We start from the raw sequence: 24,347 nt of genomic DNA, 5'->3' as shown, positions 1-24,347 counted from the left end.
TTGCAGGGTGCTCATTTGTGCCCTCCAGGACGCCGGTGTTGAATCAGATGTTAGACTGTCAGCCCTGTGTTTAGTTACAGTGACCCAAACCTGGCTTTAAATACACACACACACACACACACACATCCTCACACGCTCACATATATTATTCAGTTTCTGCTCTCAGCTGGCTCATTCTGACTCCTAATAAAAACACACGGCTGCAACCAGCAGAGCGGGGAATATCACTCGCAGTATTGTGTTCATCTGATTTGGACGTTTTAGATACTCTTTAGTGTGTGAGGAAGAATGTATATTCCTCTCTAAACTAAAACTAAGGAGAACAATTCTCTCATCTGCTATTTTATTTCATATATCACATTTTAAAAGCTCCAGGGGAGGAAATTAATTCCAGTCAACAGCAGGATGTCGGATTTATTTGTCTGCTCTGCCAGTCGCTCTGGCAGATAACCATCAGCTTCTCTCCCATTCAAAAAAATAAATATTGCCATTTGTCTAATCAGTGTATGAAAGTGGTTGTTCAATCTTGCAGTTCACAGACAGTGCAGCTGGTGGACCATAGTTTTGTGCTTCAGATGACTGTTTATACAGACGCAGTAGTTATGCTTTCTGCTCTTAGTGATCGGAAAGAAGTGAAGAAGGAAGCATGTATTCTGTTGTTTATCTTGTCAGAAATCAACCAGGTTAGTGCTCTAATACTGGTTGACCACAAAACATTGCACACAGGTGCGTTGCGATACTTGGAAGAGATATCTGACTTGTTGTCTGGCTTGTTCTCCCTCTCACAGTATCTGTCCCTGAGCTCACTTTTTTCCTTTTGGCTTTTTAGGAGGTTGACTAAAACGTTTTCCGGGAGGCTTCCCTGATTGTTATGTTGTTCATTCTGAAACATGAATTTCCTTCTTTTTAGATATTTCTTCTTTTTTTGGTTTTACAACCTAGCAGTTCAGATAATTCCTTCTCTTTGTACTTGTTTAAAACTGTCTGAGGTTTATGTTATATGTCCTCATTACACGGTGGACCAGCTGTGTCTATCGGTGTCCCTGTCTCTAAGCCTACAGTGAGTTTAGTAATGTGCACTTTAATAACTGTGTGACCCTGGGCAGTCTGCAACACACAGATTTCTTAAATGTCCTGCAATTGAGAAACCCAGTTTTGCTAAGTCAGGTAAAGGGATCAAGAGAAATCCAGTTAATGCAGCTAGATTTCTGATGGGGAAAATTAAACCATAATAGTTAATTAATAATCAATGCAAAGCTGCAGAGACGTGTGAAGAGGAAAGCAACATGTTAGGAATCCAAAATCTAAGACCTATGAAGAACGAAATATTAAAAAGCCTTTATTATAGCGGCTAAATAATTAAAAGAGCCAACATGTTTCCACCGCTGTAGGTCTTCATCAGGGCATTTAACAAACAACCAAAATGGGTAGAATTAACAACCAGTGGGAGCCAATCACATGACCCGGAAAATGACATAACAAGTGAAACCAATTGAAACCAATGAAAAATATTAAAGACCATGAGCTGAGAAAAAATGTTAAGTCTATATCCTCATTGAGACCAAGATACTTTAATGCATCCAGTCAACGGATTCAAAAAGATTCCTTCTGGTTATGTGCATCCTGTTTTCTCCCCTGACCGAAGGCTTAATGTGTTGAATGTGTGAGTACACAATAAGAGATCTTTAGCATTGTGACACTCATGCTTCTAGTCCGGCCTGTTTATAAAAAGCTCCTCTCATGGAGAAACCCTGCGCTGTCTCACTTCAGAGCCTGTTCTCCAACAAGATGCTGCAGCAGTTTTCATTTTCAAAATCACCTTTTAACAAACTTAAATTATGCCAATATAGTTTCTAAGATAAAGTGGCAGTGGGGGAAGAAGTGAACTGAATGTACAGTAAATGATCTGCATACAAATGTGCTCCCAGTAACCTGGTTTCCTGTGTGCCTGTAAACAGAGCCAGGGATTTATTCAAAACTCTAAAAAACAAGAACTTGTCCATAAAAAGATGAAACTTTTCCGTAACAAGTTTCCTGATGTTTTGTAGGAGGAGTGGGGTGACGCTACATTGTTTTTTGAAAAATAAAAGAAAAGAAGAAGCTGAAGTTCTTTGAAAGGACTGAAAGAATCCCTGAACACATACTAGATTTACGTATAGTGCTGACATAGCCCCTAAAGTTCCAACGTGCCCGTAAAATGTACTCTTGCAGTGTGTGTGTGCAGAACGCAGCGTTTCCTTTGAGGAAGGACGGGGTAAGCCTCCTGGAGCTTTTGTAGAAAACACTGACTTTCTCCTCAGCATGACAACTAAGGGTTTGCATACTGTTGGGTTCTGTCAGAAAGAGCCACGAGCGTCACAGCAACAGCCACACTGATGGATTGACACGTATACACAAAGTCATTGTTGAACTCAGACGCGTCATGCTTTGTTTTACACAATAATGAGTGGGACAGAACTTGATAAACGTCTATGTAAAGGCTGAAAACACACAGTAGACACATAGTATTATTGTTGTTATTTTCATTGTGGTGAAAACCGGAGCAATTTTGTAGTGAATATTAAAAACTGGGACATTGTGATGTTTTACAGTATTGCTGGCAACCATAAAACTGGGTTTAGGAAAAAAAATACAGAAAACAAGTCACAAATATCACTGGCGTAACTTCAAAATAACTCAACAACACAAACACTGATCTCCTGGTTTAAAGTCCTGTGTTACACCTGACCCGCCCTGTGTCTTTTTTTTCCAGTCATGTGACTATAGAGAGACAAAATGTCTACTTTACTTTAAGTTTTGCACGGGACACGTACAGCGGCCTCCTGGTTGAAAGTGCTGTGTTTGTTTGACCCTTCCATCCACCTTCTCAGCCCTGTGTGAATTTTCTCGGGCTTTATAGCCCGCAGTTGCTCTGACCGTCTAATAATGACGCCGATGGGTTTGGTGTAAAGCCCTGTGCATCGCATACAGATGCGGGCACTGGCCAAACGTCGGTATTTGACATTTTAGGAGTGAGACTGGGTTGCATTATACTAGGTCATTACACTCCAAGAGCATTTTCTAAGAGTACCTAATAATATCAGGGATTGGTTTATATCGTAGTTAGTTGAAAGCCTGATATGTCATATACGGACTCTAAAGGGTGGCAACCTCCTGTTCTGCCGAGTGAAGCCAGTGTAGAACCTGCATTCTCTCTGCTGGCCAGCAGGGGGCGACTCCTCTGGTTGTATAGAAGTCTATGAGAAAATGACTCCACTTCTCTCTTGGTTTATTACATCAGTAAACATTGTAAACATGAGTTTATGGTCTCAATCTCTAGTTTCAAGTCTTCTTCAATACAGCATGATGTTCATTTAGTACATTATGGTCCATTTAGAGTCAAACAGACCATAAAGCAGAGAATGCTTTAGGGCGGGGCTACTCTGATTGACAGGTCGCTGCCGCTACCAGAGCTGTATACGCGTCTCTACGTCACTTCTTCGCAAAAAGAAACAAGATGGCGACGGCCGTAATCCAAGATGGCTATGGCGAAATCATCGAACTCGAGGCTTCATAACATCAGTCCACTTACCAATATACCGTATATACAGTCTGTGGTCGGTATCAGCGTGACTAAACATTGGTGTTTGACTGCCTGGGAATGAGAGTGGGCTGGGCACTGTGGCCTGCAGCACACATTCGATTCCTCTCTCAACACTGCAGAAAGAATTATGGGAAAACTATAGTGGCCAACATGTTCCAGCATGTACAATAAAGGCCTGTCAGAGAATGTACAGTATAGAGCCGTCACCAGGAGTAATGAGGGCCTCGCCTCCTAAATGGATGAATGACAACAAAAAGAAAGGCTAAAATCTTATCTCCTCTTCCTCGTTTATCATTTTTACCGCCTCGCTCCAGCACGATTCAAACACCCACCCTTTGCAAACGTTTTTCTTTGTCACTTTCTTTGATGATATTACCATGAATCAGTTATGTAGTTAGTAGCAGTTAAATCTGCTTTATGCTGGACATTGTCTTTTATTCCCATGTCTCATAACAGCAGCATCATATTGGTTATTAATACAATAATACAATACAGTAATGATTGCCTCGTTATGGGCCAAAGGCTGCGTAGCCACCGGCCTTAGCTTTGATCCTCCTTTGTGCTAATAGCTTTTTAATGAGCCATAAGTCACTTCCACATCCAGCTGCTGCAGAGCATGTTGTGCATCTCAGTCAGAAGAAAAAGGGCACGTAGAAACTAGAATACATTGTCATCATTTTTGACATGAATTACATTGTTGGTTGGGTGATTGTACAGATGAGCACTCGCAGGCAGTACATTTGAAGGATACTGTAAGTGTGATTGGGCCAATATACAGTATGTTTATAAATGATCTCTGCTACACTCACATCTATATACCTTCACTTCAAATATTTATTTATGATACTGAGCATTTCCTGAGTTTATTTCCATTTTAAACCTAAATTTACATGCTTACAGATTTTTTTAATGAATATATATACAGTACGTATATATATATGTACCCAGACTTTAAACAAATCTCAAATCTTTAAAAGTGAGGATTTGTTGCTTTTTTTGTCTTATATTGTAATTTGAATATCTTTGGGTTTTGAACTTTTGGTTGGACAAAACAAGCAATTTTGAAATATCACTTTGTTTTTTCCCCACTTAATTCTTACCTTTGATGGACTAAACGATAAGGTGATGAATTGTATATATAATTGCTTTCATCATTACGTGCACCCTTGTATAGCATGCATTTGGAAAGTGAAAAATATTAAAGTACAGTTAAAGCAGTGAAACATGCAAAGCAAATTGTGATGGCACTTAAAATATCTTCTGCATTGAGTGCATGTGCATACTGTACTGGAGCAGAGTAGCATATGTTTGGCTGTCGGAGTGTGTGAAAAGTGGAAATGTGTGAGAAAGAGAGTGGGTGAGGATGAGAGAGAGAGAGAGAGGGAGAGAGAGGCAGCGAGAGAGAAGAGAGAGCGAGCGCACAAGACGTGGTGCGTCTGTCGGCTGTGCAACAAGCTGCGATCAGAGGAGCTAATCGGAGGAGGAGGGCAGAAGGAAAAGCCTGGAAGGAACAGAGATCAATCAGGAGACGTGAGGATGTGAAATAGAGAGAGAGGCAAGAAGAAGAAAGAGAGAAGGAGGGAGAAAGGGAGGAGGAGACTGTGCGGTGTGTAAAGGCTGAGAGGGGAAGTGAAATAGACCGTTGGGAAGAGACTCTGTGAGCGCTGTGATCAAGACAGAGAGGAGTACAGGAAATACAGGAAAGTGATACAGAGTGCTTTGATTAACACGCGCTTCATGATAAAGACAACGGAGAACCGATATTCTTTCTTTTTTTTATTCACCTTTTGATCCATTAATATCTTCTGAGTTGTCAGTTGCAGCTGAGTGAATCCCACTTCAAGGGGGGTTAATCAGATTCCCCAAACTCGTTACTTCAAAGCTTTTTCTTTGTGTCTTGCGTGTCTTTAAAAATGACGTAAAGAGGCGCAATCAATCTGCGAGTGTTCTTTGGGGGATTGCAGTCGCTCCGTTGGAGGACGCTTGGATTGTGCTGTCAAACTTGGCTCCGGGTTTCTTGTTCTAACACTTTCCTCCGTGAGGTAGGTTTTTTCTATTTTCACTCGAGGAGGAAATCAGAAAGTGCATGGCAGAGATATTACTGAAACATGAAGACGTTTGAGGAATCTCTAGGGGTTGGAGTTGATAAAGATGTAATACCAATAATGTCACATATAATAAATCAGTGGGTTTTTCTTGAGCTCTAACGTGCTCATTAGCCCTGTGGGATGTGAGAAGACCCCCTGATGAACCTCTTATCTTTATGCCGTAAGATCTGGATGTGATTTGTGTAATTAGTGTTGGAGTAAGTGCTGAAAAAAGAAACCCATTTCCTCTCTTTTCTCACATTGCACCGTCATGTCAGGAAATCTATCTTTAACCAAAGCGATGAAACAAAATCCTTGTGCACTTTATTTTCCTCTCCCTCTTCTCTTCCATCCATCGTTTTATTCAATGTGCCGAGGGAGTTTTTTTTTTGTGCAAACTATACAGCGTCTCTGCCTCTTGTTCCCTACACCTGCCAATCGGGCTTGGCATTGAGCTAGCAGACAAAGTATTGTATCTCCTCCAGCTCTGTGCAGCCTCTCCAGAACAGCTCACTGTGTGGGTACACTAGTCGTGATCCTCACTCGTGTTTTGTGTGAGGGTGTCGAGCTCCTGCAGCTCCTGCAGCTCCACAACAGCAATAATTGATTAATTAGCATCATTGTTTCATACCTTACTTCTCAACCTGCAGATCGGGACCTTCTGTAGGTTGTGAACAATTATATTTTCAAATTTAGAAGTGTTTAACCACAATATTGTATCTTTGTGGTAAATGCATTTTTCCTGTGAGATGGTCAGCAGCCTGCAGGGCGTCGTTCAGTCGTTAAAAGTAAGCAAAATAATCTGGAAAGGTGAGATTGGATTAATGACTTGGCTGCAAAGTTCATCTTCTTAATGTTTGTGTCAACTCGTTCTCACTCCCAACACGTCACATATGGCAGCCCCTCAGTGCCCCTCGGCGTCTGACACCACGGGCTCTTATTATTAGATGCTAATAGCAACTGTCATAGTATAAAGAGATATGCGGATGGGAGTATTGGTAGATGCGGTGTGTATAAACAAATAGCCACTCACACAACAGGCCCTGCAACAGAATCCACACAGCACACTCGCCTCTCTCTCTCTCTCTCTCTCTCTCTAACCGCACACACATGCACATGCCGACACACACACATTGACTCGGCTTCTTCTCATCATTGCCGTCCTGGTATCCAAAGAAGAGGAGGGACAATGTCCTGCTGTAATCAAGGTCCTTATGAAAGGCACAGGATCATATTTGTCCAAAGATGGTCCAATTAGACGCGCAGGCAAGCTGGCTTCACACCACCTGTTGCTGCTCTAGCTGGCTGTGTCATTTACGGCAGACAATTCTTTCCAGCACTCACTAGTGTGTGTGTGTGTGTGTGTGTGTGTGTGTGAATACATGTTTTGCAGGTTTGATTAATGAAAACTGCTGGGCAACAACACTGCATTTGTGTTTGATTGAGTGTGTGATGGTGGGTAGGAGGGCCGACTTTGCTAGTTTTTGTGTCAATCTGTGTATTGCCTGACTGTTTTTTTCAGTGATTACACTTGGATTCTTTGACAGCCTTCAGTTTGATTTATTTTGGAAAGTAAAGGCTCAGTGAGGCAGAGACATGCAGGCACGGTGATTCAACAGCTGGTCGGTCAGAACAGACAAACAAAGCAAAAAAGGGGCAAGGCAGGAAAAGCAGAAAGTCAAAACAAGTAGGCATGAACAGATAAGAAGAGGGCATGATGGTAAGACAGCAAGCGCTGTAGACAATCTGGCAAAGAAATAAGGTGTACTGTATATGAAGGGGAGCTGAATAGGGGATTGGCAACAGATGCACAGGTGGGTGTGGCAGTCAGCTGATGACTGAAAGTGAGAAACATCGGTAAGGAATAGCAGGCCCTGAGATGACAAGAGAGAGGCAGTGACTGCATAATCTATTCCTGGTGACAAGATGCTGTAGCTGGTCGTAGCTATGACTCTGCCAGCCTTAGTCACAAGTTAATGCAAAGGAAGAAGCTTAATGCTCAACATGCACGATGGATGTTCCTGCTCTGCTACTGAGAGAAGACTGGCATTATTCAGATGAATGCATGTTGCTTTTATTATTATTTTCAGAGGTTTTTGTGTGGTTGAAATTAAGTTAATTTGACGTGGCTGCATTGTTTGTAACTATTATAAATAGCCACATTTGAAGACAGGGCAAACATCCTGTTGTCATAACCTGCTCCTGGCTTTCTTCGCCCACGGCCTCGCCAACTTTCTTCAAGATGCCTCCATGCGATAAATCGTACAAATGAGGATAATGGTGCACACTTTAGGACAGTCTCTTCTTAAAGGCATCCATTGTGTCACACTCAGTTGTACACACAAGTCACTATGTTAAGTGTTGGATTGTCAGTTTCTGGGATGTTGCCGGATGCAGCCTCCCCTAAAGGTGTGTCAAAAGTGTGACAAAAAAAAGGGGTTTTATACATTGACTTTGCAGCAGCTGAAGCTCCAGGCAGCACAAACCATCAATTCATCACAGCCAGCTGATAGGAAGAAGCTTTCTGTTCGCAACAGAGGTTTCCTCTTGAATTGGCAGGGGACAACAATTGTTTGGCATCTCTTGAAATGGCTGAGAGAAAGCTAAATCAATTAGACTCAGGAGGCTTTTTGTCATTCGCATCGGGTTACCGGTGGCGGGCGGCCAGCATCGGTTCATGGAGCAGACTCTCTCCTGGAAACAGGGAGGAAAGGATTGAGCAGGACCTGCTCATTCGATTTGCTCAGGAAAGTGATTACACCTTCCGCTTCCCAACAACCCTCCCGCCCGCCCGCCCTGTCTGCATGTCAGCTGCTGTATAACGGTGACACGCCCCACCAGGGCGTTCCTCCTGCTTTTACAGCTTTACTTTAGAGCCCATCAGAGCCTTCAAGTGCAATCACTTTACCTTGTATAGCAATCTATTTATGCTGCAAACTGAATTTCCTTCCTTGCCACCAGCGGTGGTGGTCCGTGTTTGTGCGTGAGCATGTGATATAATGGAAAGGAGGGTCTGCTCATGATATACTGATTGTGTGTGTGTGTGTGTGTGTGTGTGTGTGTGTGTGTGTGTGTGTGTGTGTGTGAACACATGCGTGAAGGCTTCAATGTGTGTTTGAAAAAATTACTGATGGAATTGGACGGAAGTGGAGTGGTGATGATAAATCAATTAGAGTGCGCAGGAGATTTAGGCTAATGAATGCGACAGCAGGGCCAGTATCCCACTCAGCTGTGACTCAGTCCTTTGGGTGGGTGTGTACGAGTGCACACATGTGTGTTCTTACTGGATCCCACTCAGTGGGAGTAATGGTGCATTTTGCCTGCTCTCTGGGTGTTTTGATTAAGATAATGGATAAAACACTGCAATCCTCTTTGGTTTTCAACATGAGGTGATGCACAACCTCCTTGAGACGAGCGACAGCATTGGCAGCTTGTTAAAATGCCTTAAAATACTTTAGTCAAGAACACCGAGACCAAGTCATGACCAAGACCAGAGTGCATTGAAACCGAGACTGGACCAAGACTTTGAGGGGTTGACACCAAGTCAAGACCAAGACCAGGCAGGGCGAGTCACTGCATGAGACGGGATAAATTGCTGGTCTCATCCAGCATTCGTAGCTATACCTACAAAAAGGGATGCGCCGGAATTCGTAGACATCTCACAAATTAATTTCTTTTGTTATCCAGGTAATCTCGAATGAGGAGGTAAAGAGAACCACAAAAAGGGAGTGGAAGGGAGGGGAGGTTTTTGGGTCCAGCAAACACCAATCAGCCAGGAGACCGCTGTTGGTTCTCAACGTTGATTTATTTGTAACCTAACGTGTTTACTTCAGTAACAGCACTTCCTTTGATACCACAATCATTTCCTAAACCTAACTGAGTAGTTTTGTTGTAACCCTAACTAAGTATTCCATGATCCTTTCCTAAACAAGTAGGTTTAACTGAGTTGTTTCCAGTGAAGACGGAAGTTTATTTTGAAAAGACTGTATACATGTAACGGCCGTAAATTGACACGAGTTGCTGTAAAATGCACACAAATGAGGAGAATCTTTTCTTAATATATCATACGAACCGTGAGGATATGAGGATATGTTGCACAACAAACATTTTGGGCTATAACTCAAGAATTTATACGCTAACTATGACATTTCACACAAGCAGTATAAAAATGATGAAGTGAGGACATTTTGGAGGGACAAGGATGTAAATTGCAACTTGTCTGGTTGGCGGAGGAATGCAACTGCGAGGCGGTTATTCTTGTTTTCGTTGCTAGAAGTCAGCCATAGTGTGGGTTGTGAATTAACGACTTTGGAGAAATGTGGACTCTTCTACCGCAGGGGTCGATAAACATGGCATGAAAGAATGTAAGCTTTTCCTGCTTTCACCTCCCTCAGAAAGAAAGAATTCTACATCAAATCAGGAACAATTCCACTTGCAAAACACGTCGTCTTATTTTGCTCTATTACTCTTTCCACTTATTTATGCTCTAAAATGACCCCTGTCATTGCTGTCTATTTCGTCGCTCTTTCCACCAGCTGTTACCACACTCTTCTTCTTGCCTCTGTCTCTTTCTAACTGTCTCTCGTCTCAGCCAGCTTGCCACTATTCTTCCAGCTGTCACTCTTTCCTTCAGGATTCAAGCCCCCTGCTAATAGTGGTATTTATTTTCTGTCAGGCGCTCTTTGTCCCAAGCAGAACAGCACTCTCATTACACACATTTACTCTCTCAAGATGCTTGTGATCATTCGCTTCTCACACGGAGACGCACACAAATCCTACATTCAGCCATAGTTATGTACTTTCCTGGTTCCATTGTGTATTTTCTTTTGTGGATATGTGGCTCATGGATTCATGTTGTGTTTTATTGAGGAATTTCCAGAACAGCTGGGAGGAAGATTTCAGCTTTCCCAGATATCAACAGTAAAAGCTGCTTTTAATATTTATCTTATCTTTGTGAAGTGAAGTTGAACAAGAAAAAACGTTTTCAGATATTGACGTCCGTAGCAACCTAATGACCACAAAGTAAACATCATTCGGTCGACATCACAATCACAACTCCAAGAAAGTTGTAGTGAGTCAGCTGTGTCCTCGTAAAAGCCTTAAATTGTACTTTAATCGGTTTTAAATACATACACATCTGTGTTTTATTATCTTCACCAACCGTACTACGAGCAACCACAGACGTAGCTGAAAGTCACCAGTTAACCCGGTTAGCAGATGGCGGCACCGCTAGATGGAAAAACTCAGAAAGCTATATTTTTTGTGAATTAGTACATACTGTATGTATATACAGTTTTTTTCCCGGCGCCTGTCATTGGTAGCCCACTGCTCCCTATATACAGGGATGGGTCAAATGCAGAGACAAATTTCCCCCTTAACAGGATAAATATAGTATAATAAAAAAAATATATGTATAGACTCACCAGCATTGGCGTAACAGGTTCATCCAGAGTTAAATTAATCCAGAGCTTAAATTCAAAATCTTTTCTATTTGTTTTACTATAAGGGTGGATTAACTTAAATGCCTTAAATGCTTCAAAGAGATAAATCCTCTTTAAATCCTCTTTGTTTTCATAGTGTTTTCATGTGAAAAGAAATGTGTTTTTTTCTAATAATAAGATTGCATCTGTTGTGGCTGTCTTCATGTTGGACGTAGAGCTTGTAATGTTTATGAACGTGAGGAGATGGGCTTTTTCTTATTGAACGTTCTTTATTGGTATTACGTGGTTTCCATTTAACAACAAAACTCTGCATCCATCCTGAGACACCAGAGCAATCCGTCTAACTGTTAAGTGTAGGTTGGTTATGAACCTGATGCAAGTTCTTATGCTGTATGCTGGTTCCCGATGCTGCTCTTTGATTGATAGTCTGAATGGGATATTGGCGGAAGGGTTCGTCTGGTTACAGGAGAGCATTTAAGATGCTGATCAATAAGTTTACAGCCTTTGAAGGAGACATGCTGAGGAGCTTTTACAAGGCCCTTGGACCAGTCAAGACCAAAGTCATTTACTAAGAAGGCTTTGACGGGACTGATGAGCTCAGTCAGATTCCTGGCAGAACAATTGCAGTGCCCATCATTCAGAATACAAATTCACGATAACACTTGTCTGGCTCTTGTACAATAAGCTGACTGTAATGTGGCAGTGCAGGTGAGATATACAAAAGCAGCAGTTCACTTACTGTATTGTAATTGTGTTTTAGTTGCGTGTGCTATGATTATATGTGTTGTTGTTGAACGTGTTATGAATTATTGAATCTTGTGCATGTGTGGAGAGATTCAGACACAACCTTTAGAGGGGCGTTTCAGGAGGTTGATAAGAAATGTGATTCTGTTCAGTTTAGTATGTAGCAGCATTGTGATGTGGTTTGTTAGCAGCCAGATCAGCTACAGGACGTAATACGTAATATGTTTTTATGAGTAGACAATGTTTACTAAACCAAACACAGAATATCTAGACCAAAGAAATGAACGCTGCTCCATCCTCATATGAGAAACTGGCCCACAGCCAGACAAGTTCATATTCTGTTCATGTCATGGACTGAGGCTAACAGACAGGGAGGAAGAAGGCCAACGGTCTTGGAAGCCAAATGGACGACTCGTTGCAAACTTCTCCTCATTTCATTTTTATAGGACCCCAAATTTACTGCTACCTGCATGTAATCGTAAACTATGAATGCACTTGGAAGTCACAGCAAGGTAGCCATACTTTGCCTGGAGACACTTATATTCAAGGGTGAGAAAAGTGCTGTTTCACACCACATTCATGTCATATTGGATTTAGTGTCAGCTTGTGACTACATGTACGGACACATGCAGGAAACAAAGCAGAGAATCAACCAGATCTGATGTCTTCTCCCCATCTGGATCCTTCTGGAAAGTATAATAATAACATAGTTTTACCACATGTGATTGACCGTAAACCACGGTTATTTTAACGAGTCATTGTAGAAACTAGTTGACTTCCGCTGTGACACGAGTGCATGCTGCAGCATTATTCAGCAGAGAGGGAGAGGTAAATCTCCAAAGTAATCCTTGTCATTTGCTGGCACTGAAGCAGACACTCAGAAAATCTCCCCTTTTGGCTCGAGTATGAGTTTCGTGTCCGATGTGAAATGACTGAGAAAGAAAGCCAGGGAGCGTTGCCAACAAGAAGAGATAAATAATAAGAATAATGTGAAGGAGAAGGAGGAGCAGGAAACACAGAGAGAGGAAGAAAAGGGATATAAAGGAGTTACAGTATCTCTTGTCATGTCTTGTAAATTGTAGGTTTTCATTTTAAGAGCTTTGAGCGTGAATGTGCTGCACAAAGAAACAGACCAATCCTCATATTTATCGAGGTCTTGGAGTCTGAAGAAACCCTTGGACCAGCCCAGAGCTTCCTCCCATCCTCTCTGCAGCTCACTGATCAGCAGGGCTGGATGGGGATGATGGGGCTTCCTAACCTGCCATCAGCCATCTGCTCTCCACCAGACTCCCAGAGAAAACAAACAACCAGGGTGAAGCGGTGGTGGTCACGCTGCCAGGAAGCAAAAGCACCACCGTTATTTTCTGCCTTAAGAAAAAGTTGATGCAACATCACCCTCAGAGACCAGCATGTGAACAGTTTGTCAGATACATCTCAAGTATTTATAGGACATTTACTATTTGTGTCCAAATAAGCAACATTAGGTTTAGTTGAAAATATATATCAATAAACCTGCCTTCACCATTCAAATAATTTGGCAAATTTTATACACATTAAAGGACGAGGTAATTAAAAAGCAAGACTCATCTTATGAAACGAGCACAAAACAAGAGAGAACAAAAAAGAAGTATAAGACAAATGAGTATTTAGCTACCACTATTACCATCTGATCAATCATCCCACAGCTTCACCCTCCATCAGAGGAGTATCTCGCCTCATCTAGAAGGAAGGCATGGTATCAGACATCCATAATCACAAAACCAGTTACATCATCTATTTATCGCTCCCAGAGTTCAGAGCGGAGTCACTCGAAGACCCCAGAATGACCCCAAAGGAGGTCAGGCTCCCATTGCTTGTCAAATGCTTTTTGAGTGAAACAGAAGTCCAGACAGAGGGTGGAGGGATGTCCAGAATTGCCGTGTCAGGGTTCCAGATTGACTGGAACATATATCTTTTTTCCCTCCTCATAACTCCGTTATCATCAGGACCTTGTGGGTGTTGTTTGGTCCGATTTGATCGACAGCGGTTCAGTTTGGTTTTCAGTTGAAATACTGCAGTACCCATGAGCCTCAAGTGCTGTTGCTATGCAGAAGAAACTAGAAAGGCGTAGGAATCCGGTTAGAGCACATTCTGAATGTTTTGTCATTGCAGGTGGAAAACGACATACAGCTGCCAAATTCCTCCACAATTAAGCCAGAATTTGAAAGTGACCAGATTTAAAGTGATGAATGGTCATCTTTATGAATTAGTGGGTCATGTCTCACAATTCTAAGCTCAGTGAACGAGTGTCTCTTACAGAAATTTTCCTTCTTAGAATTTCGTCTGCAGGCTTGTACCTTTGACTTTTTTTTCTAACGCAGTTGCTCATCTTCTGTACTGATGTTTCAACCCGGAGAGTTTCATGCCAATCCAAGTCTTGGAAGTGCGCCAACTTGTTATCTTTGGCAGATAATAGTTTGCTCATGCCGCTGTGTAAGAAGACGATTAAGAAAAATGCTTTTTTTTAGGGCTTTTCATTGTAATTGAATTGTAAGCGACAACCTTGTGTGTGCTCGTCTGCAGCTCCTGTATTTTAGTATAAATAATTAATCATTGCAGTGACTCCAAACATATCTGCCTCAAAGTGGTCGCTGTTTCGCCCTCAGGGTGGAATTGACTCAAGTTTGACATTTTTCTACGCTTCTTCCTCATTCACAACCCCTCCTTCACTAGCTTTCCTACCACTGAGTATCTACAGTACAGCTCCCAAAATCTTCTTTAATCTCCTTAAATTAATTTAATAATTCTTAATCTTAGTCATTATTTCCTTTACTAGAACGTAGTACAGTGGCAGGAGGAGAAAAGAAAGACTGTTCTGGTATATCCTAGCTCGACTATAATAAAGCTTCAACAGCCAAAAATATAGAATAATATAGGTCTACTCTAAGTAATATAGCATTAAATATTAAATTATACGTGAGACAAAATGTTGGCTGTGGTCTAACATATGTCCACTTTGCCCGTGACATTAAAAAAGTATAAAAAGCCTTGTTTTGTAACACATCAGGAGACATTATGTAAGATCGCTACCGGTTTCAAGTGACTGATAATAAACATTACATTTGGATTTAAGACATTTAGTTCAGGCTCCTGACGTATGTAAAGTAGGTGTGCTGGGAATCAACATTATAAACAACCAATATAAAAAAAAAAGAGTTACAGTTCCTCTGTGACCACAGAAAGATTACATAAAACAGAAGTGCCTGAATGATGAATTTAAAGACAATATGAGCCAAGAAAAGAAAGAAAAGCATTTTTACAAGCAATGAAAACGAGATCGAGGTAAAGGAATGTGAATTAGAGAGGAGAGGGTGATGTGAGGCATTTCTCATGTTGGACTTACCTTTTATGTGGGAAGGTTTGGCAAACAATAGAACATTGTAGCTGTTAAAGTTGTCATGATTTGTTTTGCATCAGTCCTGCACAGCTACACAAGACAACATGTACCTTAATGTTTCCCAGATTTTTGAAATATATATGTAAGAATAACTGACTTTCTTCTTATAAAGCACTGGGGTTTTGCAATGCACTGAGATTTGGTCTAGCTGTCTGAAAGCTCAGCAAAGACCAAGCAAAGGATCTCTGTCAGTCGGCCTCTGCTGTTTTTATTGAGATAAAGATTTCCCATGTCTGTCCTCACATATTCCCCCATAATCCCAGTTTAAGTTTTGTACTGTGCAGGTCACTTATCTCGCTGTGCACCCATTCATATTGTTCCTGTTTCATAAATGAAATACTTGTTAACCATCATTTTCTGTGTTAAAATGATGTGTACAACATGTGTTCAAAGCCTCTAGCATAAGTCATTATTTTTTCCCAATTAATATCACCTCATGTAATTACCTGACACTAATTTAGCTTCCCTACACAGTAACGTTCATCAAGAGCAAAGGCAAAGACTAGCATGTGCTCGGAGTGCTTTTCATTAAAAGTAATGTTTATTATTATTTATGTCCGATGTGAGAGTGGCCAGTCATGTACTGCTACTATTTTCTCTACCCAGTGTGATTTTGGCTCTGACTTTGTTCAATCACAGCAAAACTGTTTACGCCATCACATCTGATTCAAATAGTGTGAAACTTATCAATCAGCCCATCAACAAATATAATTAAACCTATTGTATTAGAGTAATATCTCAAACTCTGTCTCTGTACAAACCCACAAGACATGTGATGTTCATTCGTCCTCTGTAAATTATTTTGTCACCACAGATTGAGATTGTTTTTGGCATGTGATTATAGATGTTAATGTACGTCAGCATTTAGTTTATGAAATTCTGGTGTAAGACACTACCTGTTTGAATTCTGACTTGACCAAATGTTGCTGACTTTTGTCTGTGTGTGTGTGTGTGTGTGTGTGTGTGTGTGTGTGTGTGTGTGTGAGTGTGTTTGTGTGTGTGTGTGAAAGAAAATACAGAAAGAATATTCAAGAGCGTGTTGACAACCCACTGTGGTCAACAGAAACTGGATGATGTCCGGTTGTAGTGATTAAAAGAGATTAACAAAGGGGTTACTGTATCAGGCAGTACAAAAAAATGGCCCATCTGTGTCCATGCTTTTGAATTGAAAGTTGACATATTCGATTTGAGCAGGACATTACGGTGTCTTCCATCAAGGCAAAGAGGTATATATTCATAAAAAAGTATATATAATTCCTCAAATGTCTTCTTCGTTTCCGCACTTTTCAATTGACTTCTATGTTACTGTGTTTGATGTGTTTACAAGTATTTTATCTTTGTCTTCCCATTTTAGTCACGGACCACTGACCACTGAGTGGTTCGGCTGAATAAGCTTCCGAAAGGCTTAATTAATAAACTATGATACAGTGAGGATTTTGATTGTAAGACCCACCGACAATGTGGGAAACTAGATGAGGACAGTCTGCTCTCTTGAGAATATGTTCTCCAGGAATCGCTTCAATGGTCAACATGGAGCAGGTGTTGCCCCTAAAGGAGGCACAAAGGCAAAAGTCCATTCACCCAAGAAGAGAGCTCCAAACCCCAGGGTAGCACTGGTCATTCGTGGTAAAATACATCGCCTCTTGCAAGGGTCTGCAGATCACCATGTCCCAGATTCCGACCTCTATTATGGAGGTATTGAAGATGAGGAAGAGGGGGAAACACAGGAGGACAGAAAGGAGCACAGAAGCAGATATCCAAAGGTTAGCTCCAGGGCTGAAGCCTATTCTCCAAAGGTGTCAAACGGTAAAGGACATAGTGTAGCACCGGGGCCGCCATGTGTTGGAGAGGTAGAGCTGAACAGAGAGGGATGTATAAGACTACCATGCACTTTGCAGCACAAAAGCTGCAGATCCCCAGCCAATATAAAACGAATCTCCTTTGAAGGGGACATTCAGGCAGCTCCTGAGCAGATGCAACCACCCCCGCACTACAGTCCAATAGGCCCAGACATGAATGGTACTAAATTTGCAGGAGCAGCTGGGGGGGATTTTGCTTCACCCCGTATTCGGCCAAAGAGACCCTTTTCTACTGGTGACTGTGTGGACTACAACTTCAACAGAGCTCTGCCAGGTACGCTGCTAGAGGACGAAGAAAAAGAGGAGGAGTCAAGTGCTATCATCGACCACATTCTTAAAGAGCTGAGGGGGATCAACAAGATACAGGAGGAAATCTCAGACCTTAGGGATTATCTGACCTCAGTTCGAGGGTCAGTTGAGGAAGTGTCATCTTGTGTTGACGCTGTACTGTTGGAGATTGAGGGTATTCGTTCTAGCAACAAGGCGGGTTCAGGGGTTCACACAGGCACCTGGTCGGGGGTAGGGTACAAAGATGGATCATCCTCCCGCAGAAGGCCCGCTAGTGCTTATGGCAGTTTAGGGAGTGCAATGCCAAAGTCTTCTTCAAATCTTTTCCCTCAAGTCTGCAATGAGCGTCATAGCATCCATGGAGATTTACTGCTATCAGGGGCAGAAGACTCTACTGTGTCCCCAATTGCTGAATTAGTGGATCATCAGGAACTGGAGGAACCAGAGGATACCTCTGACCATAGTTCGGATATCCCTGTAGGTGCGATAGCAGGAAAGCTCAGCTTTAGCTACTTTGAAAGGCCGGATGGCCATGACTATCCAAGCACCAGCTCCTTGTCTTCTGGTCATAGTGAGTCAGACCTAGAGGGACCATCATCTAGTCATGGAAGGAAGAAGCAAAGAGCTGATGATCGAGAGGAACATTGGACTAACACTGGACCACCACACAGTGCCTCTGGGGAATCTGCGTGGCATAGGGAAACTGCTTACCGCAGGGCCAGAAGTCTGGAGGAGCATGAAAGTGAGAGTCGTCTCTATGGTGAAGGAGCTGGTAGCTGGGATCACTACAGAGGTGCAGGAGGTTATGGTACTTCAGGGCAGTGCTCCACAGGAAGCTCAGAACATCTCTCTCTTCGCTCTGGGAAACATTACAACTCACCTGCCAGCACTTCTAGCAGGGAGGAGTGGCAGTCACGTAGAAGAAGGCCTCAAACCCAGTCTGGGATCAATATTCCAATAGATACCAACCTTGAAAAGCCCACTGTGGCATATGAATGTTCTGCTGATATGTCCTACCCTCAAAGTTCTGGTTACCATTCAATTGATGGACATGATGGAGAAGCGGAGGAATTTGACTATGGGCAGTCAAATGACCTGAGCTACAATACAGACTGTCATGTCGATAGTTATCAGGAAACGTATTTAGCCTATGAAGAGTCTTCAGCAGCCACATGGACTGAGGAATCCTTATGTACCACTGTAGCTGATAGGCCATTCATCCAACAGCCTGGAGCCACCAACCAAACCTTAGAAAATCGACTCCCTCGCTCTGTCAGTGCAGATGTCCAAACTGGTGGTTTCAATGTCAAGCGAATAGGCCGAGCTGTACTTGATTTTAGCTCTGCCTTGCGCGGTGCATTGCGCAAAATTGAAGTACCTGGAGCCCAGAATCCTGGAGAGGAAGCAGACTTTGAAATATCAATGCCGTCTGACCTACATACAGCTGATTTGCCTTCAAAACCTCAATGCTATGAGGCACAATTTCAACAAACATGTGACCAATTCCGGAAAGGTAATGTGGGTGATAGTGATAGTGCTGTTCGAGAATTATGCAGACACAATACTCTTGACAAATCCGATCTTTTTTCTGTGGAGCCTAAGCATGAAGAAGCCAACAACAGCCTTACATTGGAGTCTACAGACACCTGCCAACACCCTCCTAGTTCGGACAAGATACCCCCATTCCCAGAAGAACGTTCAGTCTGCCTCGACCCAATTTCCAGTAGCACTTCAATACTGCCTCCACCTTATGGCCTTACAGAACAACCTGCAGAAGGTCCTGCAAATGGTCCTCCAGATCGGACCATTAAAGCCCAGCTTTCGCAATGCACCACTACAGAATCCCTCTCAGTCTCCCTTTCGGTTGATGAACCTGCAGCGCTGGAGGAGCAGGGAGAAACGGAGGTGCCTCTGCCACAGCACTTCGCCACAGACACTGTGGCCCCAGAAGGCAAAGTGGAAGGAGATGCAGCAGAGCCACCCTTGGAGATAAGCCGGATGGATGAACGTAGGCTAAAGTGCCTGAGGACCTTCCAGCAGATTCTGCGGGAGAAGAGGGAGTCCCGACGCAACCTCACCAGTATGACAATGTCCACCTTCTCTCAGGATGACTTTGAACCAGGTAGTCACTGTTCGACTTTAAGTTGGAATGATCTTGTGTTTTAATCCCGTCCATTTTGTCTTTTTTATTTTAGTAAATGAGTCATCTATTAGACACAATTACATTACATGTTTCTTTGTTTTTGTTATTCCGACATTTCATGCTTTCAACTTACCAAATATCAGAAAGAATTGTCAGCTCGTGACACTTGTTTCTATCTTCAGTCTGACATTGCCTCTGCACTAACCGAATCCTGTGAGGGAGGGGGATTCAATTTTCTTTAAACAATCACTAGAGACCAACGTATATGCTTTAATTTAAGTCGAAGTCAACACTGAGTTGCCGGGGTTTTAAGAGTGGAGCGGTTTGAAATCAAATGAAATCATACAATGTCGGGCGATATTGAAAAGATATACCGTAACAGCTTGACAACAGCGTTTGTCCCGACCGTGGCTCTGATTGGCTAACTAAGGACTCATTCAATCGATTGCTTTTTGTTATTTTTGATATTTCAATTTGTGCGAGCGACTCATTATATTTTGAAATATTGGCTTGTTTCCTCAAAACCTTTTCCACTCCACCTTTTTGTTATCAGAGCCGCTCACTGTTGCGGAACTCTTTAATCTGTCGCTCTCTGATCTGTGTGTACATTGATAAAAGGATAACCGTCAGTATCCTCTTTGGGTAAGTTCACCCAGCGGTTATGAATAAACCCCCGCACTGAAAGGTCCCTTAGGTATTGTCTGCACCAAACGGTCTCTGCTGGTACTATCGTTTTCTACCCCCCGTGAGAGTAATGTACTGTATCACTTGCCACTCACGAGTCCCTTACTCCTCTCCGAGGCTCCAGCAGTAGCCATTTGCTGAATTAGAAACCATCAATTATCTCCTTGGAAAGCAAGCCTGACACTAAGGACAAAGGAGAAGGGAAATATTAAGAGTTATTTTCATGATAAATTATACATGTTAATGAAACATTTATGACCTCAGACCTGCTTCTATCTGAAAACTCAGTGGCGCTGCTGCTTTCAACGTTTACAACAAAATGAATATCACAGGGTGTGTCTTGTTATTGTCCATGATGAGTCAAACTAGTCCGTGACTGTTTTTCTTTTCTGTCTGTTTCCTTTTTTCTCTTATGCTATTTTACAGATGGAAGTCAAGAAGGAGATCAGGTTACCTCTTTTGTGGTTTCTCTCTCGTTATAAGTATTAACATGACATCTTAAAGGAAGTTGTTCTTCCTGTACAATTTCTTAATATCCTTTTGGCATTTTCTCATGTCAGTGTCTCTCTCTAATTATTTTTTGTGTAATGATTGTTGTCAGTTTCTGAAAAGTGCTCGCTTAATCCTGAAAATACTGTGTTTCAATTTAAAGCTAATGAAAAAGCTTTAGGTTTTACGAGATGTCAGCCTCAAAGCATCCGAGTCCTATTAAGAACATTTGTTGTTCCTGTCATAAATTTAAAAAAAAAAATGCTATTCAGGAATAGGTCAGTATTAATTATGACACAATATTAATGAAAAATAATATTGGTGTGGAGTCTGTCAGGGTGACATATCAGCATGTTTTGTTACTGTCACATTTTCTTTACTAGCTGTCAGACAAAAAAAACACGCTGTCAGGAAGCAAAATTCAATATTCGATGTGCGTTTACTGGGAGCGTGTTTGGTGGGTGTTTTCTTTACAAGGTGAAACCAGATTTATGATGCTCATATATGTATGGGGGCAATATGATTGATCGAAATGCCCTCTTTGGCATGCCATGCTGAGACTCAACCAACCCAGTTCAGTCCCTTCTCTTCTGTTATTTTTTTGTTCTTGTTTCTCTTGTGCTTGTGCATGCTACAGTGTCATGAAACCAATAAAGCCCGTCATAAAACCTTCAAATGGAAAAATCCGTGACCTTTGACATTCTATTTCAGATCCGAGATCAAGATGGTGACCCCAGCAAGCAGCCATGGGCCAAGCCAGGGTCAGTAGAGGCTTTTTGGTGTGAACTGTATGTGCGCGTGTGTGAACGAGCGACTGTGATTACCTGATGCAGTGTTTGCACCTTGATTTTCTTTATTTAAATATTAATCATTGCATTTTGGTATTTGTTTGTGTGTGTGTGTGTGTGTGTGTGTGTGTGTGTGTGTGTGTGTGTGTGCGTACACAGGGGAAACACACCGTTTGGCATTGACAGCATGCCAGACCTCCGCAAGAGGAGACCCATTCCTCTTGTCAGTGAATTGGTGAGTAGACATCACTCAATATCTGTCGCCCTAAACCAAACATGATCAGACGCAGGATATTTCTTACAGGTTAAATTGATCAACTGGGTAAACGTGGAGAAAATAAAAGAGTAAATAAGGACAAAAGCAAGTATGTTATCAAATAAACCCTAAACTAAACGTCCTCCTATATAGAAACTATAAAACCCTTTATCGAGGGTATGTGTTATATCATATCAACACATAATTTTAAGATTATATTTAAAAGTTTTATCTGACGGATTTGTACATTTATCTATGAAGATGGAGTCACTGGTATACAGAATAAACAACATACACAATGAAGTCTTTCAAACATGAGATGTTTAATATTTGAGCATAACTCAAATAAATGTTGTCACTTATTACTGACACAGTCAAGGAAGTCTTGTGTATGTTGCATACTTGCATACTAAAAATCTAAGAACAAGAAAACTGCAAAGTATTTTTTCTATTCATATCATGTGGTGGTGTATATTGGTGGTAAACATGACCGACTAGTCACTGTGGGTGGAGATGGTCTCCATACTCTGCTGCTGAGGAATACCAGGTTTGTCACGCTGCACCTGTCAGGTTCACAAGTCAATGTTTACTGAGGTAATAAATCAAGTTAGGGTTATTTTCTCATAGACTTCTATGCAGTCGCTCCCTGATGGCCAGTAGAGAGAATGCAGGTTTAAGGCACTTCAGCATCGGCTTCACTTATTAGAACCGGAGGTTGCTGTCTTGTATGAAAAGATTCGTTCATAAGTGGCTTGTACATAAGATTTAGGAGAACTTGCCGCATTCACCAATTTTCTCGTATTTTGAATATTCTCTTATTCTGGTCAATTACTGTGCAATTGGTCTGCAGTTATCCAAGCCTACATTTTTCACTAATGGATTGTATATTTTGTTACTTTAAAGCATTTAATAATAATAATTACACTTCATAACTCTTCAGACCCTGCAATTCAAATTATAGCCTCATATAATTCTGAATGTTCGACATGATGCTATTGTACAATATCAATATGAACATCTCAAACTGCAAAATTTGAGAAAGTTAAGAGAAGAATATAGAAATGTTGTTGCATGAGGTCCATTACTCCTGAATAATGAACCCCTGGTTATTTATTCTCAAAGAGCCTCAATGTCCACCTCTCGTTGAATATTTCCCCCGGAGATGTTTATCATCACATTAAGCTGCCGATCATAAAAATAAAAATGTCAAATGTTATTTACAATTTCTTTTTTTTCCACCACCTACAAAGAGTAAGAGAGAAAGTGAACACGCCAATGATCAATTATCAAACCAATCATAGCTTTCATCTATCTTAACGTGATTTTATTTATCATTTTTTCATTTATTAATTTACTATTAACAACACACATGCTGGTTAGTTTGTGTTTCTCTCTGCAACTGCTGTGCACCAGATAGATGCTCAGTCACCTTTGCTTATTTGTGACCACTCTAATTGCCTGTTAACTTTTGCTTCGGCATTGGAATTAGCTGAGGAAAGTCATGTTAACAAGCTGGCTGAGCGACACCACAGTTTGTCACGTTACAATCAGCTAATTTGATCCTTCAGGAATGACTACTTGCAGGCCACATACAGGATAAATGTGCAAAAGGGCACTTCTGCAGTGGCACCCTCTGGGTAATAATTAGTTTGCCAGCACTGAATAGCTGGATTCAAGGTGAACGCTGCTGATCCTCTCCGAGGGGAAACTGTTTGTTTGTCTCTCACCTTTGTCTTTCTGCTTGTTCTCTCTCCTTGCACATGTTGCCTCCCTCCCTTCGTCGGCCCTCAGGCTATGGTGAGTAAAAGAGAAGTGAGAGTTCGGCTGCTGGGTTTTACCGTTTGTTTTGATGGGCTCCTTTAGAAACTCTCTAATGCTCCTGATTGTAGCAAAGCATTTCGATCTGCTGCGTGTGAAGATGTCTTACATGCGTCGGTACGAGCGTGCACACGTGTACGCTCGCTCGTACACGTATCAGTCATTGTTTACCTTTATTTCAACACAAACACAAACTGACAAACACAAGAAAAATCAATTCCTTTTTTGCTGAATGCTTTCCCTCAGAAGATTGATGCTCGCTTTTTTCTCTGATTGGTGTTTTAGCTACAGGTCCTTTAATTAACAGGTTTGTCTTGCTGGTATTCAGCAAGTCAAGAGCTCCACTTTGTAACACAACACACCTGCCTCCCCAAACAAGCAAATGCTGATAAATGTCACGGTAAATCGTCTCACGTTAACTTTGAAGTACTTAAGGGAGGCTGAGACGTGCGTCCACTGACTGCGGCCTGAGAGGATAAAGCTGGAACGTTCAGTCGCAGAGATCTAAGAAAGCTGACTCGTCTGATTAAAGAGACTTTTCTCCGTTGATTAGACGTGGGTCCTCCGGAGGGAAGGTCACTCTTTCAACAGCAGAAGATTTAAGGTTTTGAAGAGAGTTCAAGGCTCCCGGGCAATCTAGTTAAATTTTGTTAGGTTGAGTATATGATTTTACACAAATTATGAAGAGAAATAAAAACAGACAGGAGAAGGACGAACAAACTGTGCAGATG

The 24,347-nt window shown here is 41.8% G+C and overlaps 2 protein-coding genes across 2 annotated transcripts in view; both read left to right on the top strand.

Annotated features, from left to right (window-relative positions):
* Positions 1–24,347, top strand: part of LOC116396147 (protein unc-13 homolog B-like) — a 154,355-nt gene that overhangs the window by 70,920 nt on the left and 59,088 nt on the right. The window contains exons 12-14 of the mRNA XM_031870573.1: positions 21,466–21,515; positions 21,702–21,777; positions 23,590–23,595. Of these exons, the coding sequence (XP_031726433.1) occupies positions 21,466–21,515; positions 21,702–21,777; positions 23,590–23,595 (132 nt within the window). The remainder of the gene's footprint in view (positions 1–21,465; positions 21,516–21,701; positions 21,778–23,589; positions 23,596–24,347) is intronic.
* Positions 5,020–21,420, top strand: LOC116396146 (uncharacterized). The gene is made up of 3 exons (XM_031870571.1): positions 5,020–5,625; positions 16,646–19,560; positions 20,692–21,420. The coding sequence occupies exons 2-3, from the start codon at positions 16,764–16,766 to the stop codon at positions 20,745–20,747; spliced, it is 2,853 nt and encodes a 950-aa protein (XP_031726431.1). The 5' UTR covers positions 5,020–5,625; positions 16,646–16,763; the 3' UTR covers positions 20,748–21,420.

Source organism: Anarrhichthys ocellatus, unplaced genomic scaffold (genome assembly GCF_004355925.1).
Source record: "Anarrhichthys ocellatus isolate YVR2014 unplaced genomic scaffold, GSC_Weel_1.0 scaffold53, whole genome shotgun sequence".
NCBI classification, from domain to species: Eukaryota; Metazoa; Chordata; class Actinopteri; order Perciformes; family Anarhichadidae; genus Anarrhichthys; species Anarrhichthys ocellatus.
The sequence above is the reverse complement of the archived record's forward strand: the minus strand, read 5'-3'. Positions and strand labels throughout refer to the sequence as shown.

What these genes read in the sequence shown, in the direction of transcription:
- LOC116396146 (XM_031870571.1), top strand. Translation starts at nt 16,764, where the DNA reads ATGAGGACAGTCTGCTCTCTTGAGAATATGTTCTCCAGGAATCGCTTC. An exon ending in TCAGGATGACTTTGAACCAG is followed by an intron (nt 19,561 to 20,691) that starts GTAGTCACTGTT and finishes GCTATTTTACAG; the next exon opens with ATGGAAGTCAAGAAGGAGAT.